The sequence below is a fragment of the Cannabis sativa genome, chromosome 1 (assembly GCF_029168945.1).
Source record: "Cannabis sativa cultivar Pink pepper isolate KNU-18-1 chromosome 1, ASM2916894v1, whole genome shotgun sequence".
NCBI lineage: Eukaryota > Viridiplantae > Streptophyta > Magnoliopsida > Rosales > Cannabaceae > Cannabis > Cannabis sativa.
Genome location: NC_083601.1, coordinates 49,251,545 through 49,268,017, shown reverse-complemented (window position 1 = coordinate 49,268,017; position 16,473 = coordinate 49,251,545). Strand labels below are relative to the sequence as shown.

The window sequence follows — 16,473 nt, the reverse complement described above, 5'->3', positions numbered from 1 at the left end:
ATTTAAAAAACCGTAACATATTAAAAATTTTGTATAGATTGTAATTTTATAATTTTTTTTGTTGTTTTGTGTTTTTTCTTTTGAAATTATCCCAATTTTAATAAGTTTTTTTACAAAAATACTAAATTGTGGATAAAAATTTATAATTTTACTGCTACACAGAATTTTTTTACAAAAATACTGTATAAAACAACCGTAAAACAACAAAATAGAACAATTAAAAATAACAGTAGAACAATAGTAAAATCTTAACACAGTACAGAGTATAAAACTTGTACAGTATTTTTAGTAAAAAGAAAATTAAAAATTTTGGTGTAAAAATCCCATTTTGATTTGGTGGGTCCAACCAATTCTGATGGAAAATTACTGGGCTGTAAACCCAACCACATCAGATTACTCATTCCACTCGGCAACTTAGCTCTGCTCGATTTCCGCCACTCATTCCCACTTCACTTCGCCATTGTTATCCAGCAAAAAAAACAAACCAACAAACCACACAAAAATCACAGTAATAAACCTAAATTCAGTACTACTGAAAAACCCAATACCAGCCTTTGGTTCCTCGCCGGTCGCCTATGGCTTTGGTAGCGGCGTCGTTGCCGGCGACGACCAATGTTCTGTGCTCAGCGAGAAGCACCAAAGCGGCGCCGAAAAGAGAGCGGAAACAGGGACGGGCTTTTGGTGATTTCGGGCACTTTGCTTCGGTGGTTGGGAAGGACGTGGAGTTTATCAAGACTGGTATTGGTAAAGGGTTGAAATGGGCTAACAAGGCTTTTCGAATTCCGGAAGTTTCCAAAGCCGTAGACGATGTTGTATGGCTTAGGCACTTGGAAGATCCTAATGCGTCTCCTCAACCGGTCCCTTCTTGGCCTCAACCTTCCTATCCAGGTCAACCTTCATATTTTTTTCCTCTTTTTTCTGTTTGTCTTGTTTATTTTTTAGTTGGTAACTAAGTTGTATTTTAGAGATAGTATCATATTTGGTTAGTGTGAACTAAAGTTTTCATTTTTATAAGAAAAGTTCGTTTTTGTTTGTACATTTTTTTTTTCTTGTATGATATAGTTTAAAGCAGTATCTGCCATAAAGGGGAGGCTTCCTAATAGACTTGGGAGGAGGTCAGTCTAACACATAGTTTCTTTCTTTTCAAATTATATGAGCAAAGATGAGATGAGTCATCACTTTTGCTCCAATCGAATTATGTCTGTTTTTGATAAATTCCGAATAATTTGTGTCGAAAATAAAGTTTAAAATAGTACTTGTAAAATAAAGCAGATGCAGATAAGTTTGCAACTAAATATTTGAATCTTATTTTTAGCACTTTAAATTATTCAAAATTTCTGGAAAAGAAGATGCCTCGAAAAACTATAATGGATACCATCATATAACAAAAAATTGATTAAAATTTCTCTTAATAAGAAATGCTCTGACCAAAGAATTTCAGTAGTGAATTTGGATAGTTTATGTAAATTCATAGGCGGGATTTTTCGACACCATTGAATTAAATGGAGATGTTGGCTTGATTGGTACATTATCTTTGCCAACTTTTGTCTAAATGTGTACTTGGACGATTTGGTTATGTGAAGTGCTGAATGTTTTCTTTGAATACATTTTCGTTTACTTGTATTGATATTGAAATTTGTCTTCTGACAGAACTCTCTGGGGTCGATTTGCTCATGGCTGATCTCAAAGCCTTGGAGACATATGCTACTTATTTCAACATTCTGTCAAAGACTTGGTCTAAGCCACTTCCTGAAGTTTATGATCCGCAACAAGTTGCTGACTACTTTAATTGTAGGCCACATGTAGTGGCATTTAGACTTGCAGAGGTAGATTAACTTACTTGATATGATCTTGTGTTTGAATTATGCATATTCTTTAATATTGTTTCCTGATACCATGTTAAGGTCATGATTATGGTCCAATATCATCAGAAATAAACTCTTTTATTATTAAATTCTCTTGTTAAATTGAGCCTTATATGTAAATATCAAAATTCTATACAAATTTTGAAAATGCCTTCTTAACTGGTTTATGGTATATTGTGTACTCTAAGGTATTTACTTCCTTTGCCACTGCCGCTATTAGAATTCGAACCTCTAAGATGAGAAAGTTCTTGGGACCGAGTGTGGATAAGGATGTTGATGGCAGCATGTCACAGTACAATTTTGGGGTTGTGCTGAAAGAAACAATGCTTAACTTAGGTCCCACATTTATTAAAGGTTAGCATTGTTATGTTGAAGTTAATATCTGGGTTAGATTTCCACTTTTTGTTGCTTCCCCCATTGCTGTTTATATACTGGCACTTCTATTTTTCCTCTGCAGTCACAAGATTACCAATATGCTAGTTACATGCCTTTGCTTGCTGGTGCAGTTGGTCAGTCCCTTTCAACAAGGCCAGACATTATTGGTACTGAAATGGCCAAGGTCAGATCATGAAGAATTATCCAGCTTTTCCAGCATTAGCTTATTTCTTCCTTGCATCTGAAAGCAGAGTTTCATTGCTAGTTAGTTATTTGTTCATAATAAAAACCTAGTTGGCCCCAATTGGTATGGTAATACTTCTACTTTTGCTTATATCTGAAAACAGAAGATATGTAAGAGCTTTGCCTTATTTTTTTTTATAATTGTAGATTTTTTTTTTAGGAATGTTCAAATAACTATTAGATATCCGAAGCTCAGAATCAAGTTTTTGGGTATATTCACCAATCACCATATGGTGTGCATGTTAATAGTTTTATTTATTTATTTTCTTCCATGTAATACTACAAGTTAATTTTGCTTGTGGCTTTATATATTTGATAAGAGGAATTAACACCTATGCTCATGATATTAACATAGATGCAAGATCAGATACATACGATAAGATAATAAATTAAGGGCTTTATTTTTTAGTTTAATTTCTTCTTGATTTTGATTTCCAGGCGTTGTCTGATTTGCACGATCAAATACCTCCATTTCCTAGAACCATAGCTATGAAAATTATTGAGGAAGAGTTAGGTTCTCCTTTGGAATCATTTTTTAGCTACATTTCTGAGGAACCTGTTGCAGCAGCGTCCTTTGGCCAGGTGGGTATTTCTGTAGATGAGATTTATGGTTGGGGTAAATGATTAATAGATACAAAAGAGAAAAAAGAGCAAAACATACTAACATACCTACTATTTCATAGTTTTAGTAAATGATGTTTTTGTATTTCATAACCCTCCTATATAATTGTTTTTTTACTGCATATTTTTAAAAATACTTCCTCTTTGTTGTATGCATCATACAGGTCTATTCTGCAACTACCCTTGACGGATCTAATGTGGCTGTGAAAGTTCAGCGGCCCAACATGCATCATGTGATTGTGCGGGATGCATATATTCTTCGGCTTGGGGTTTGTATTGACTTCTACTAGCCTTCTGTGTGTGTGTGGGTTTCTTTTTTATAAACTTTAAGCACTTGGAAGACACTAATACAATAGTTTATAATTGTTTTAGCTTGGGTTACTGCAAAAGATAGCGAAGAGAAAAAGTGACCTGCGTCTGTATGCTGATGAGCTTGGTAAAGGTTTAGTAGGGGAGTTGGATTATAATTTAGAGGCTGCAAACGCATCTGAGTTTAAGGTAGTTGCACTAATTGTGTCATTTTTCTTTTTCATCGAATTCAGTTCTGTGAAGAGATATCTCATAACTCTGCTACTTTCTGCCAAGATAATTTCCCTTTTATATTTCTGTTGCTTTTATTGACCTTTGGTTTTCTTGGTACAGAAAGCTCATTCTTCCTTTTCATTCATGTGTGTGCCAAAAGTGTTTCAAAATTTAAGTCGAAAGAGAGTTTTGACTATGGAGTGGATTGTGGGGGATAGTCCCACTCAACTTCTCTCTGTGTCTACTGGAAACTCAGATGATAATTGGTTATCGTATACAGAGAAGCAGAGGTTTGAAGCAAAAGGGCGCCTTCTTGATATGGTGAGTAATATGCTATAGTTGTAATTTTTGAACTTTAGTACAGTTCACTTGCAAGGGGAAACAAATTAATTGGAAAACAAAATAAGTAAATGGAAGATGGATTTATCTGGCCGAGTTTAATTTATCTTATCTTGGGTTACTCCCAGAAATTGTTTTGTCATAGTTATTGTTAACATTCAGCTAGATTTGTTAAAAATGGACGGAGATATTGTTATGGAACTGTTTTGTCCTACTAATGATACAGTGATAGACAGAGGAATAAAGTTAAACAGTTGTTTTCTGGCTTACCTTTGATAGTGTTGCCAAGTTAGATGGCGAATTAAATAGAAAAAAAAAATATTACTTAATGGTTAGTGTCTTACTACTTTTTTATCCTGTAAAAAAAATTATCTATGCTGTGCTTCTACTAGGTTAACAAAGGAGTAGAGGCAACACTCATCCAGCTTGTGGAAACAGGCTTACTACATGCTGATCCACATCCTGGAAACCTGCGTTACACATCTTCTGGACAACTATGGTACTTATTTTGCGTGTGAATAAGTAAATTTACTAGAATAATTCCAATGCATCTGTTAGTTCATCACCTCCTTGTGATTTCTGCATCAGCTTTCTTGACTTCGGTTTACTTTGTCGGGTGGAAAAGAAACATCAATTTGCTATGCTTGCATCCATAGTGCACATAGTAAATGGAGACTGGGCATCGCTAGTGAATGCTCTGGATGAGATGGATGTCATAAGGCCAGGGACTAATTTCCGACGTGTTACATTGGTATAATATCTTAATTAGTTAATGAATGACATTATATTATACTTACTGATATAGAGTTGAAATTTGTTTGTTTCACTTGCTATAAATTGTACGCCATTCAAACAAATTATAATTTGATTGTACTTATCTTTCAGGATCTCGAATATGCACTGGGGGATGTAGAAATCAGAGATGGAATTCCTAATCTGAATTTCAGCAGGGTAAAATTCTGTTTTCAATATTCTTAGTTTACATTTTTTTTTTGACAAAAGACCAATGCTCACTGATAAAATTCGGTTAAGTAATAAGTTCATCAATCAAGATACACGGAGGAAGAGATTCTGCATTGTTAAATTCATTATCAGTTGTAAGTGTCAACTTAGCATTTCATGGGAGCATTGTTACAACAACGCAACACCTGGAATGAGAGATCTTTAGTTAAAATTGTTTTCAATATACATTATTAGGCTTAAAGTTCCATAATCTATAGACAAGATTTGCATTAACCAATTTCTTTCTTGTACGTGGTAAGACTTACTGAGGAACACTTGGAATAATTCCGTACTTCAGATGGTGCATTGATATAATGAGTAGATTAGTGAATTGAGATATATTATGCTTTATTCTTATGTTCATAGCATTCATAGTTGTGAACTTGTAATCACCATAGCCCTTTGTGGGTCTGATTAATTGAGTTGCTTTGTTTCTTTGCGACAGTTTTTTGTACCTCTGTTAAGATGATCTCTCTAACATCTTATATTAATACCGGCTAAATCTTTACATGACTTTGATTTGAAGGTTCTGGCTAAAATCTTCTCCATAGCTGTTAAGTACCACTTTCGCATGCCACCATACTTTACACTTCTCCTCCGTTCCCTTGCATCTTTTGAAGGTAAATAATTTAATCTGCTTACTTTTTCTTATAATTAGCGAATTCTTTCAGAAACCTTGTACTGCTAACACCTCCCCTCTTAAAACAATTCACGGTTACTTTATGTGTTGTTCTCACAGGTCTTGCACTAGCAGCCGACAAAAGCTTCAAAACATTTGAAGCTGCATACCCTTACGTCTTTCAGAAGCTGCTTACAGAAAATTCAACTGCAACAAATAAAATTTTGTTTTCGGTAAGAAATGGCTCATATATCTTAGACTTCCATGAATATTAGACAGGTTGTCATAATAATTAAATTTCTATTTCATTAGTAACATTAGAAGTGAAAAACCTTTAGCCTGAAATTGGTCATGTTAGTTTATTCTCCTATTTTTCGTTTGCAGACCCCATTTATTAATAGACAACTTACAGTCAAATATTCAAATTTCATTCCCACTAATTTTTTAACCAATTCCCTACATTTGCATGATGCATGGCTTGTATATGTTCAGGTGGTCTTAAACAAAAAGAAGGAATTCCAGTGGCAGAAGCTTGCTCTATTTATAAGGGCAGGTGCAACTAGGTAAGCTTGATAGATGTATTTTGAGGGTTCTTTTATATATTTATATATATATATATATATGTATACTAGCAAAAAATTACGTGGGATGCACGTATATTAAATTTTATGCTAGGTTTTTTTTATATTAATGCAATATATTAGTGTTTAAAAAAACTTAATGATTTAAATATATTCTTAAGTTAATCTAAAAATAAACTAAAAATTGATGTTCTAATATTTAAAGAAACATTACTTAAATGGGGGTAAGATAAAAAGAAAATTAAAAATCAATCTCTAAATTGTTGATAATTGAAGATAGCATTAGTCTAAAAATTGTAGATAAGAAAACTAATGATAGTCATTGGTGGATTTCAATCTTCATTTTCTTTGATAGAGACAATAGTGTAATTTTTGTATTTTGCATTTTTCATTCTAGCCGGGTCCGCATATATATTATCCATTTTTTCTTTGATAAATAAAAGAAATTGATAAACGGAAACTAATTAGAGCTAAAGTTTCACATTAATAAAAGAAATAAAATTATAGAGATACATAAAAAAAATTGATTAACAATTAATTAATTATAAAACAAAATATGTAGTGAATCAATACATATTACGTACGTATATCTTCTCGCTTAATTTAGTTGATGAAGAAATTGCTAGGTTGATGAAAAAAGAAAAGAGTGTTATGGAGAGAAAAGTGAGTAATAATTACACTAACACAAAACTTATAAAAATGTCATATATATTAGAGCAAATAAATTTGGAAGAATTTGATAATTCGAGATAAATTTCTATTGAAATATATTTATAAACTATTTATTGTTGTTGTTTTTCTTTATTGTTTCAACCTCCTTTCTAGTTTCTACTTTCTAATGTATGGTCGACAGTTTAAAAGATTATTAATTAAAAAAAAAAAAGATTGTTAATTTAAAAAAGATTGTTTAATTTTTTGGTTTAAAAAAATATCATATTGAAAAAAGATTTTTTTACTTTATATATAAATAATATTTTATTAAATAAAAATTAAAAGTCACCCATGAATTTCTCATAAACCAAGAATTTCAGTTATATAGGTACACTTTATATAAAATAGATATTATAAGACCTTTAATTGTGTATATAGATATATATTACAAGACCTTTTAATTATTCTGAAGTCTACCTTTTTTAGGGTGTGTATTCTTAATAACTCGTGAAAACTATAATACAACTATAAATAAATTATAAAACAATTAAAAAAATAATTTATTTTTACTGAGGAGGTATTTTTGTAAAAAAACAGTTCAAAAAGTAAAAATGAAAATTTTTTCATATTTTTGTAATTTTTTTCAAATTTCTGGTCTATATGTAAATTTTTCTAACTGAAATACATTTTTTATTTTTGAAAAGATATAAATGTGTTTGTTGATTCTTATTGTAAAGAAATAAAAATGGAAACATTTTTATCATTTAAATTATTGTTATTAAATTATCATTTTCAACTTTTTAATTAAAAAATAACAAATTATTTAAATTATTGTTATTAAATGCCCTTAGTGAATCAATGTTTATAATTATATTACACCTTTCAGGAAAGGATTGAGCCGGATTATTAAAACAAATAGTGAAACTTCCCTTGATCATGTATCAAATAGGTCAAACAATGTATATGATTTGGCAAATTTGGTCTTGAAGATTTTACCATCTAAAGATGGTGCTGTGCTGAGAAGACTCCTGATGACTGCTGTGAGTATCATTAATTTATAAAAATGTTCCCTTCATTTCGTAATAATGCCATTTTATTTTTCCTTTATGGAGCACATTAAGTTTCTGGCTGATGAGTTTTGATACAAGAAGAAAATCCACCAAAATCGAGATCAGCACAAATATGCTTGTACACCACATTGTCCTTGTCCTTGTCCTTGTGCATTGTGCCTTTATCTTTATACAGCTATGTTTCTGCATGGGATTTCTTATCATATTTACATTAATCTTCCTTGAGTACACATTGTTACATGAGGTGTATTAAATGAAAAAGATGTACCACTTCCAATGAGCAGATTCTGTGATTTCAATGAGAACATCAGATGGAGAATTGATATACTGAAACAATATGGCTTGTTCCTTATTCTCAATTAGATTTCATTTTCCTGAACTGACTTTTTAAATGTTCTTTTTTTCCAAAAAAAAAATAAAAAACAGAACGGAGCTTCATTGATTCAAGCTGTGATTTCCAAGGAGGCAAAAGTCTTCCGACAGCAATGTTGCATGGCCATTGCGGACATATTATACTTGTGGATTTTTAAAGCATTAGGACAAGACGTCACAACAACTCACTCTGGTTCTCGGGTGATATTAGCGATCGGTACTAACAAAAAAGTGCTAAGCTCATCTTCCAGATTATCAGAACGTGTATATGATTATGAATCTATTTTGAGAGATAGACGACTCAAAGTGATCTTCTCACATGTTCTAAAGTCTGCTAGAAAAAATCCAATCTTGATGCTGAAGTTCTACTGGGCTTCCTTGGTCATGTTTGTTACTGCTTCAGCTTTAGCTTGTCATCGCATTGTAGTATCCCTATCGGAAGCCTACTTGGGCCCATTATCATTTTCCTCCAAACAGTATGCAATGAGCACGTGAATCTGTAGCGGAGCTGGTGCCGGTCCCCCTCTTGGAAGGAACAAGAAGGTTGGTTAGTTTGATAGAAAATCTTTCCTTTTTGAGCAGATTATTAAAACAATATCAGTTCAATAAGATGATGCATAAGCTATTGTCTTAAACTGAGTCCTAGAGCAATCCTAATATTTCAGCAATGGCGGAGTGTTTGATTTTAAAGGTGTGAGAGGGTGGCATGTTATTGTTGTTCATGTACATAATGAACTCCCAACATGTATAGTTTAAGCTTCTATGCAGATACACAAGTTTTCATGTTTTTAAGGTATTTGAGGGTGTCATAGATTTATATGTTTTGAGTTTTCTTTTTTTTTTTTGGACCTTCTTAAAATAACACAAACAATTTTTGAAGCTTGTAGCAAATAATTTTATTAGTTCCGAATGTTATATTTTCTTTCTAAAGGACTCTTTTATCTTTTAGTTCATAAACCTCTTAAAATTTAGGGGATTTTTTAATGAGAAATTTATAACAATATATATTACAAAATTTTATAAGTGTGTACAAATTTATTTACTCAAGTTTTAAATAAAATTTATTTTAATATAATATTATTTACAAATTAAAAATTATTTTATATTATTACTTTTATGATTGTATATTTAATATGTAAAATTTATTAAATTTTGAATATGTAGTTATTTATAATTATAGTGTTATTTACATAGTGAAAAATAATCATAATTATATGTTTTAAACTATTTGGTATCTGTTATAAATATTAATAATTATCTTTTATTTATTACCATTAATTGTAATCAACATTCCTCGTTTTCTTAGTTTCCATTTTTCTTAGTTTCTTAATATCTCACTCTTGTATTTGTATAAATAGGGGTTCACCCTATTGGAATAAATAACTCAGAAATTCTCATTCACTTTCCCTTTCTCTCTTCATCTTCATCTTCTTTCTTCTCATCTACTTTATATTACTTTATATTATTTTATAACACGTTATCAGCACGAGTCTCTGCCCAAACTTCAAGCATGAGTCTCTGCCCAAGCTTCAAGCATGAGTCTCTGCCCAAGCCCCAATGTAACCATTTTGTTAAAGTTCTTGAATTGTTTCAAGGTCATGATACACTAAATATATATTTATATATATACTTATCTGACTGAAACAATTTCAAGAGTCATTTGTTTTCTTTTTTCTTTTTATCTATATATCTATATATTATATATGTATGTATATATTTTTATATGTTTATTATTGATTTCATATATATATATTATGTTCTTATCATTTATAATATTTATAATATATGTGTGTCAATGATATGATAGAGAAAATCTGTATAAATTATACATATATCCAGAAGATTATGTATCATCGATAAAATATTGCATATATCCTGAAGATTATGCATCATCGATAAAATATTGCATATATCCTGAAGATTATGCATCCTCGATAAAATATTGCATATATCCTGATGATTATGCGTCCTCAATAAAATCTTGCATATATCTTGAAGATTATGCAAATGTAATATTCATTATATAGTTGATGGATATATATAATGAAAGATATGAATATATATTTATATATATGTTCTTGTATTCTTTGAGGACAATGAAAAGTAATTTAATATCGATATAGATTTTGACAAACATTTCCTGAAGCAAATGTTTTGTATTTGTCAAAAAAAAAATGATTGTATTTATGTGAATACAACTAAAGAATTATTAAAAATGATTATTATTGATGCAATTTTATAGTGGGTTTTTAATACATAAAAAGAATATTAAGAAAATTACATTGAAACATCAAAATATAAGAATAACAGTGAGCATGACTAATGTTATTTAAATACATGAGACATGTATTTATTGTTTATCATTCCCTGCAGAGAATGATACGAATTGAATTCAACTACTTTTAAAGATTGTTTGTATTAGTCATGTTACTATACATTGTTATTACTTGCAATGTTGGAAATTATTGCATGTGACATATATTAAAGATCAAATTTTGCATACACCTTGGAGATTATGCAAAAATTGTATTCATATATTCTTTGAAATATTGTTAAAGAAATTGTTGAGTAATTTCTTTTTATATATGAACAAGTAATAAATTTTTAAGAAATTTATAATAATGTTCTACTTGTTCAACGTCATTCCCCGAAGTGAATGTAATGATTTTAAATAATCAATGGCATTGTTTGCTACTCAAATATTTCCAGAAGAAATTGGAAACAACCAAAAGATGAAATACCACACACAATCAAAGTGCATGAAATCTATATATCATGTGTGGGATTGAATAATAGTAGTCGCGTACCTGTAGTATGGACACACCTATAATCAAGATAAAAGTATATTTGATTATTGAATAAGTGTGAATTGTACAAATTGATTGTACGTTTAGAATATTTAAATATCATTCCCCGAAGAGAATGAATAGACATGAAATTCTATTTCAAAGAATATAAATTTCACATATATTGGTAATGCCAGAAGCAAATTAATATATGCATATTTTATTATTTCTTGAAATCAATAGTTTCAAACTATTGTTAGTACATGATATATATATATATAGTTACTATATAATTCAGTTTGCATATTCCCAAAAGTGAATATATAATTTACTAATATTTGTTAGTGATCCAATATAATCAAAGTGATAAAGAATCACAAAATGATTATTTGAAAAGCTTCCTGAAGAAGTACTCTTACATACAATTGCTACTTTGAGTAGTAAAATATCTTTGTATGTACCTAGATGTATAACTTTTATCTAGTTATGAAAGTAATAAGAGATGACTTATTATATGTACTGGTTGTACATTTAAATATATAATATATCAAGTCATGATAATTAGACTGATGAATAGTCTAAATAAATTAGACGACTTGTTAAAAAGATACCAGGAAAAATGAATGATATATTATGGTTATATCTATTTGACCATTATAACAACATGATGAAGTTGTTATGTACATTTTATATAATATACATCATTAAATTGATGATAGTGATTCCTGAAGAAATATAAAATTTGATAAACATAATAGTGACTCCTGAAGAGTGTATATGTTTTGGAGAATAATATAATTATATTATTCGTGTATATAAAAATGAAACTTGTAATGATTATGTTGTAATGAATTTACATTACCTTTTGAAAGTTTCATTGAAATACAAATTATAGTGAACCTGAAGTTCATGAATTGAATTATTTTGACATGATCAATCATATGCAATAAATTGTCAAAGAATTTGACTAAATTTTGTTGAAGAACCAGAAGATTCTTCTCATTGTTAATTTATAAGGCTCAAAAGAAGAATGTGCATATATTTGCACATAAAAAATATTTAAATTATATTTCTTTAACAATCTTGAGCCATTGTTAGATTTTTATTGCATAGTTTCTTATCGATGTGATAAGATTTTATGATCATGCATTTACAAAATGTGTAAATTTATGTATTTCTAATTATACACGTATGACTCATTCTTAGAAATGAATTAAGTTCATGAGTATTGAACTTTATAATGAAGTTATTGAACCTGAAGTTCAATGTCATATAATATATATGAGTTTAAATAAATATTGATTCATTGTGATATATTGAAATCCCTACAGGTGTATTAATATTATTAGATATCACAATTTCTTAAAATTCTCTCGATCAAGGGGAGAGAAGCAGTTGGGATCGATGATAATTTTTGAAAAATGATCCTTGCACAAAGTATAAGAACGATATAGTTCAAAATGATATATACCAACTGCAAATCAATATTACTCAAAGTTGAGATAGAATGAGTTGAAAACGCCTGAAGCGTAAATGAACAATATAGAAATTATTAGTAAATGTTCATTTGATTTGCCCTGAAGTTGTTAAATCTAGAGGTACTCATGGAGATACCTTAATGTTATAAAGTATTAAAATGATAACCGTGATGAAAACGGTACTTGAAGAGACTCCCAAGAGAAGTTAGACATAACACATTTGATCATAATTGAATCCCTGAAATGATTCTATATAGGTACCTATAAATAAAGAGATCTCTATAAGTTATGTCAATATGGGAGGAAATTATCATATAATTTTTGTCGACAATAAATATTGAATGTGTGCATATGCAATAAACTAACATGAGATAGCAAGGATCATGGTATTAGATTTGTCGAGAATCATCGACATATATTTTGTTTTTGGCCAAAATATTATGACGCAGTCCAGGCAAGTTTACTCACATGAAGTGAAGTAAGACCTGTAGGGTGTGTAAATAAATATTTCTAATGAGAAATTTACATATATGTATTTGTACATAATGAATTGTTGTACAAAGTTTGCATAGACATGAGATTGATTGAAGTAAGACTTAAATATTGAGAAAATATAATCATGATTTGATTATAGCCTGGAATATATTTTATGAGGATTTATAAGCGTCACATAAATGTTGCAACAAAAGATTATTTATTTGGAGCTCCTAATATAGTGAGAATTTGAAATAAGTCTTATCTAAAAATTCTAGAAGAATTTAATACATGTCTTAAGTGATATAAATTCTAAGTCGCGCGCACTATATGACAAAGATTTTTGTATGAAATAAAGACATGTAAGTAAATTATTGTTTGAAAAATACGTATGGTTGTCTATGCAGTATAAATACGTAAATTATACGTTGTGATAGACTCTTGAAGAGTTTTTGATTAATTGCAAAACAAACTTTTATTTCTTTTGTATATCGAGAAATATTAAATGTATAAAGTTTGTTCATTAGTATTGAAGTCCTGAAGTACTTCATATGCATCAAGAATTATAGATATATGATCATTTGATATGGAAATTAAGATCATACAACAAGATGGAACAAAAATATGGTCTTGGAGTCTCATCATTGTCACAAATAAAAATTTATATTATCATTAATGTGTTATGTTCATATCTACTTGAAATGTTAAATTTTAGTATGAACAAGATTGTATATACACATGAATGATACAATTAGCTGGATAAAGACTAATGTTCCACGAACCCCTCATTTATAATTTAGAAGTCCATACATACTCTGGAAGAGTTATAAAAAATATATGATCAAAGATTATATATGGTGATATTTTAAAAGTGATAAAAATTATCTTATGAGATCTATTATCACCAAAAGAATTATGGATCATATGTGCATGAGGGGGAGACATATTCATGTTGCACTCTTTTTCCCTTAGCTCAGGTTTTGTCCCACTGGGTTTTCCTAGCAAGGTTTTTAACGAGGCAACTTGCAAATAGTTATGAATATGAAATATATATTGTACTCTTTTTTTTCCTTAGCTCAGATTTTATCCCACTGGGTTTTTCTGACAAGGTTTTTAAAGAGACAACTATATATCATGTTAACATACTTGCATTTTATGAAGCAAGTAGAGAATGTGTGTGAGTGAGATCATTGACATAGCATATTCGGGAAACATATGGATTGCACTCAATAAAGAAGTATCAACCCAAGCAATTCTCTATGGATAATACTGCTTGCATCGCTCAACTAAAAGGATGGTACATTGAAGGAGATGGAGTTAGAATACATTTCACGAAATTCTTCTTTATACGCTTCAAGAAAATACATATTGGTGTTCAACATATTTAATCAAGTGTCAATCTTGTAAACTTATTCACAAAGTTATTACCAACATCAACATTTGAGAAGACGGCAGATAAGATCGAAATTCGTCGATTAGAAGATCTCCACAAATGCCTAAATGAGGAGGAGTTAGTTTATACTATACTCTTTTTCCTTTGATCAAGTTTTAAGCAAGATTTTTAATAAGGCAGTTATTATGGACATCCAAGGGGGAGTGTTATAAATATTAATAATTATGTGGATGTCCAAATCTTTTATTTATTACCATTTATTGTAATCAACATTCCTCGTTTTCTTAGTTTCCCTTTTTCTTAGTTTTTTAATATCTCACTCTTGTATTTGTATAAATAGGGGTTCACCCTATTGGAATAAATAACTCAGAAATTCTCATTCACTTTCCCTTTCTCTCTTCATCTTCTTCTTCTTTCTTCTCATCTACTTTATATTATTTTATATTATTTTATAACAGTATCATGATTTATTAGTGTATTGGATTTCTACTAACGTGATAATTAGCGACGTGGTTTGCTTACACTTGGGTAAGTGGAATGTTTTTCTTAGGCATTAGTAAAGTAAACTTGTATCGGATGTATCAACTACACATTGGATTGAATCGATATTGACAGTAAAAAATATATCATAAATTTATATTTTTTTTAAGTCAATATCACTTAATTGATCTTAGGTCAATTAATTTCAATTTTGATATAGTTAAATTTTAGCCTAATTGTACTATACGGGTTTTTAAACTTGTTCATTACTGATATATAGATTTTTATTCTCTTATATCTTATTTGATCGTTTTATAAATTTCATATTTTATAGAATATTAGATTATTATGTGATGATCTAATATATATGTTAGTAAATTAAAACCCTAATAAAATAAATTCTAACACTATATTGCTTATGAAAAAAAAATATAATTTTAATTTTATATACAAATTACATATAAGAAATTAAATATGATATAACATTATCAAATTATGATGAAGTATGCACTATAATGCTTATTAAACACATTAATTTTGGTTTCAAAAAAGAAATACATTTATTTTATTTTGAAATTATTTTATTATTTTTAAATCAACACATGAGATTAATTACATTTATAATAAATATATTATTGTTATATTTGTTGTTACCAAAATATGTGGCATGCATATGAAGCTTCATGTGGCAGAGAGAGACATATTTATAGATAAATTAGCATCCTTTATCGATTTACTCCACTTTGAACTCTACGAGTGAGAGGACACCCGAAAGTGGTTCTCCTATTGCCAAGGAAAATAATAAAGAAAGCTTTCAGTTGTCTGGAAGGTGCCAAGCCCTCGAATTACAGGTCTTCCAAGAGAATCATGAGCCTAACACAGATTCCAAAGCAAATTACTGTACATGACCACAACAACGTATGATTAGTTAGGGCCTGTCTTTATAAAAAATAAATAAACCGGCTAACAACCTGTAGCCTTGTGGGATCAATTGAAAATGAGGTAGTCCAACAAAAACCAAGAAGTTGATGAAATAATTTTGAAGCGGAAGGGTCGCCCCAACCATCCAATGTGCTTGGCTCCACGTGCTAAACCCCCCATAATTATAATTTAGGGTTTCCTTGTCCCGAGCAATCCGATGAAAAACTCCTTCATAGGGCGAGGGGCGATTCCATTCTTCACCACGATCCTCCTAAGCTGGTGAACACATCGCAAGGAGGAATTCAATTCATCACCTTCCCAACTGGTGGCACAAGAAACTTAGTGTGGATGAGGGATCGACCCTTGTATCACTACGTCCAACGAAACAACCGGAGGGAGGGAGCCACTGACCTTCTGAGAAGGGTTCTTCTTAGCTCCTGGGCGCACCATGTCATTGTTTCTAGTTCAAAGCTTGAATCTCTCGGTCAAACACGTAAAATCCATGTGGGTGAAGATCCGTAAAGCGTCATTCATTTGAAGACAAGAAGAAACCTAGTAGTTAGTACCCCTACACCAATTCTATAATTACATATAAACTGGGGGTCCCTCTGAATACTATGGCCTAACTCTCGCCAATTCTACACAAAAAATTAGTTTGCTAATAAAATTTTTCACAAAAGC

The 16,473-nt window shown here is 30.2% G+C and overlaps 1 protein-coding gene across 1 annotated transcript; it reads left to right on the top strand.

Annotated features, from left to right (window-relative positions):
• Positions 1-373: 373 nt before the first annotated feature.
• Positions 374-9,056, top strand: LOC115705459 (uncharacterized). Its single transcript, XM_030632796.2, has 16 exons — positions 374-888; positions 1,651-1,826; positions 2,054-2,219; positions 2,372-2,424; positions 2,922-3,065; positions 3,269-3,373; positions 3,477-3,602; positions 3,747-3,947; positions 4,358-4,464; positions 4,554-4,716; positions 4,851-4,916; positions 5,494-5,587; positions 5,707-5,819; positions 6,079-6,149; positions 7,705-7,858; positions 8,315-9,056. Exons 1-16 carry the CDS (start codon positions 576-578, stop codon positions 8,753-8,755), a joined length of 2,493 nt encoding a protein of 830 aa, XP_030488656.2. The 5' UTR covers positions 374-575; the 3' UTR covers positions 8,756-9,056.
• The last annotated feature ends 7,417 nt before the right edge of the window (positions 9,057-16,473 follow it).

Coding starts and splice junctions, on each gene's coding strand:
- LOC115705459 (XM_030632796.2), top strand. CDS start 576: ATGGCTTTGGTAGCGGCGTCGTTGCCGGCGACGACCAATGTTCTGTGC. Junction 4,717..4,850: donor ATTTCCGACGTGTTACATTG/GTATAATATCTT, acceptor CTTATCTTTCAG/GATCTCGAATATGCACTGGG. Junction 6,150..7,704: donor ATAAGGGCAGGTGCAACTAG/GTAAGCTTGATA, acceptor TACACCTTTCAG/GAAAGGATTGAGCCGGATTA.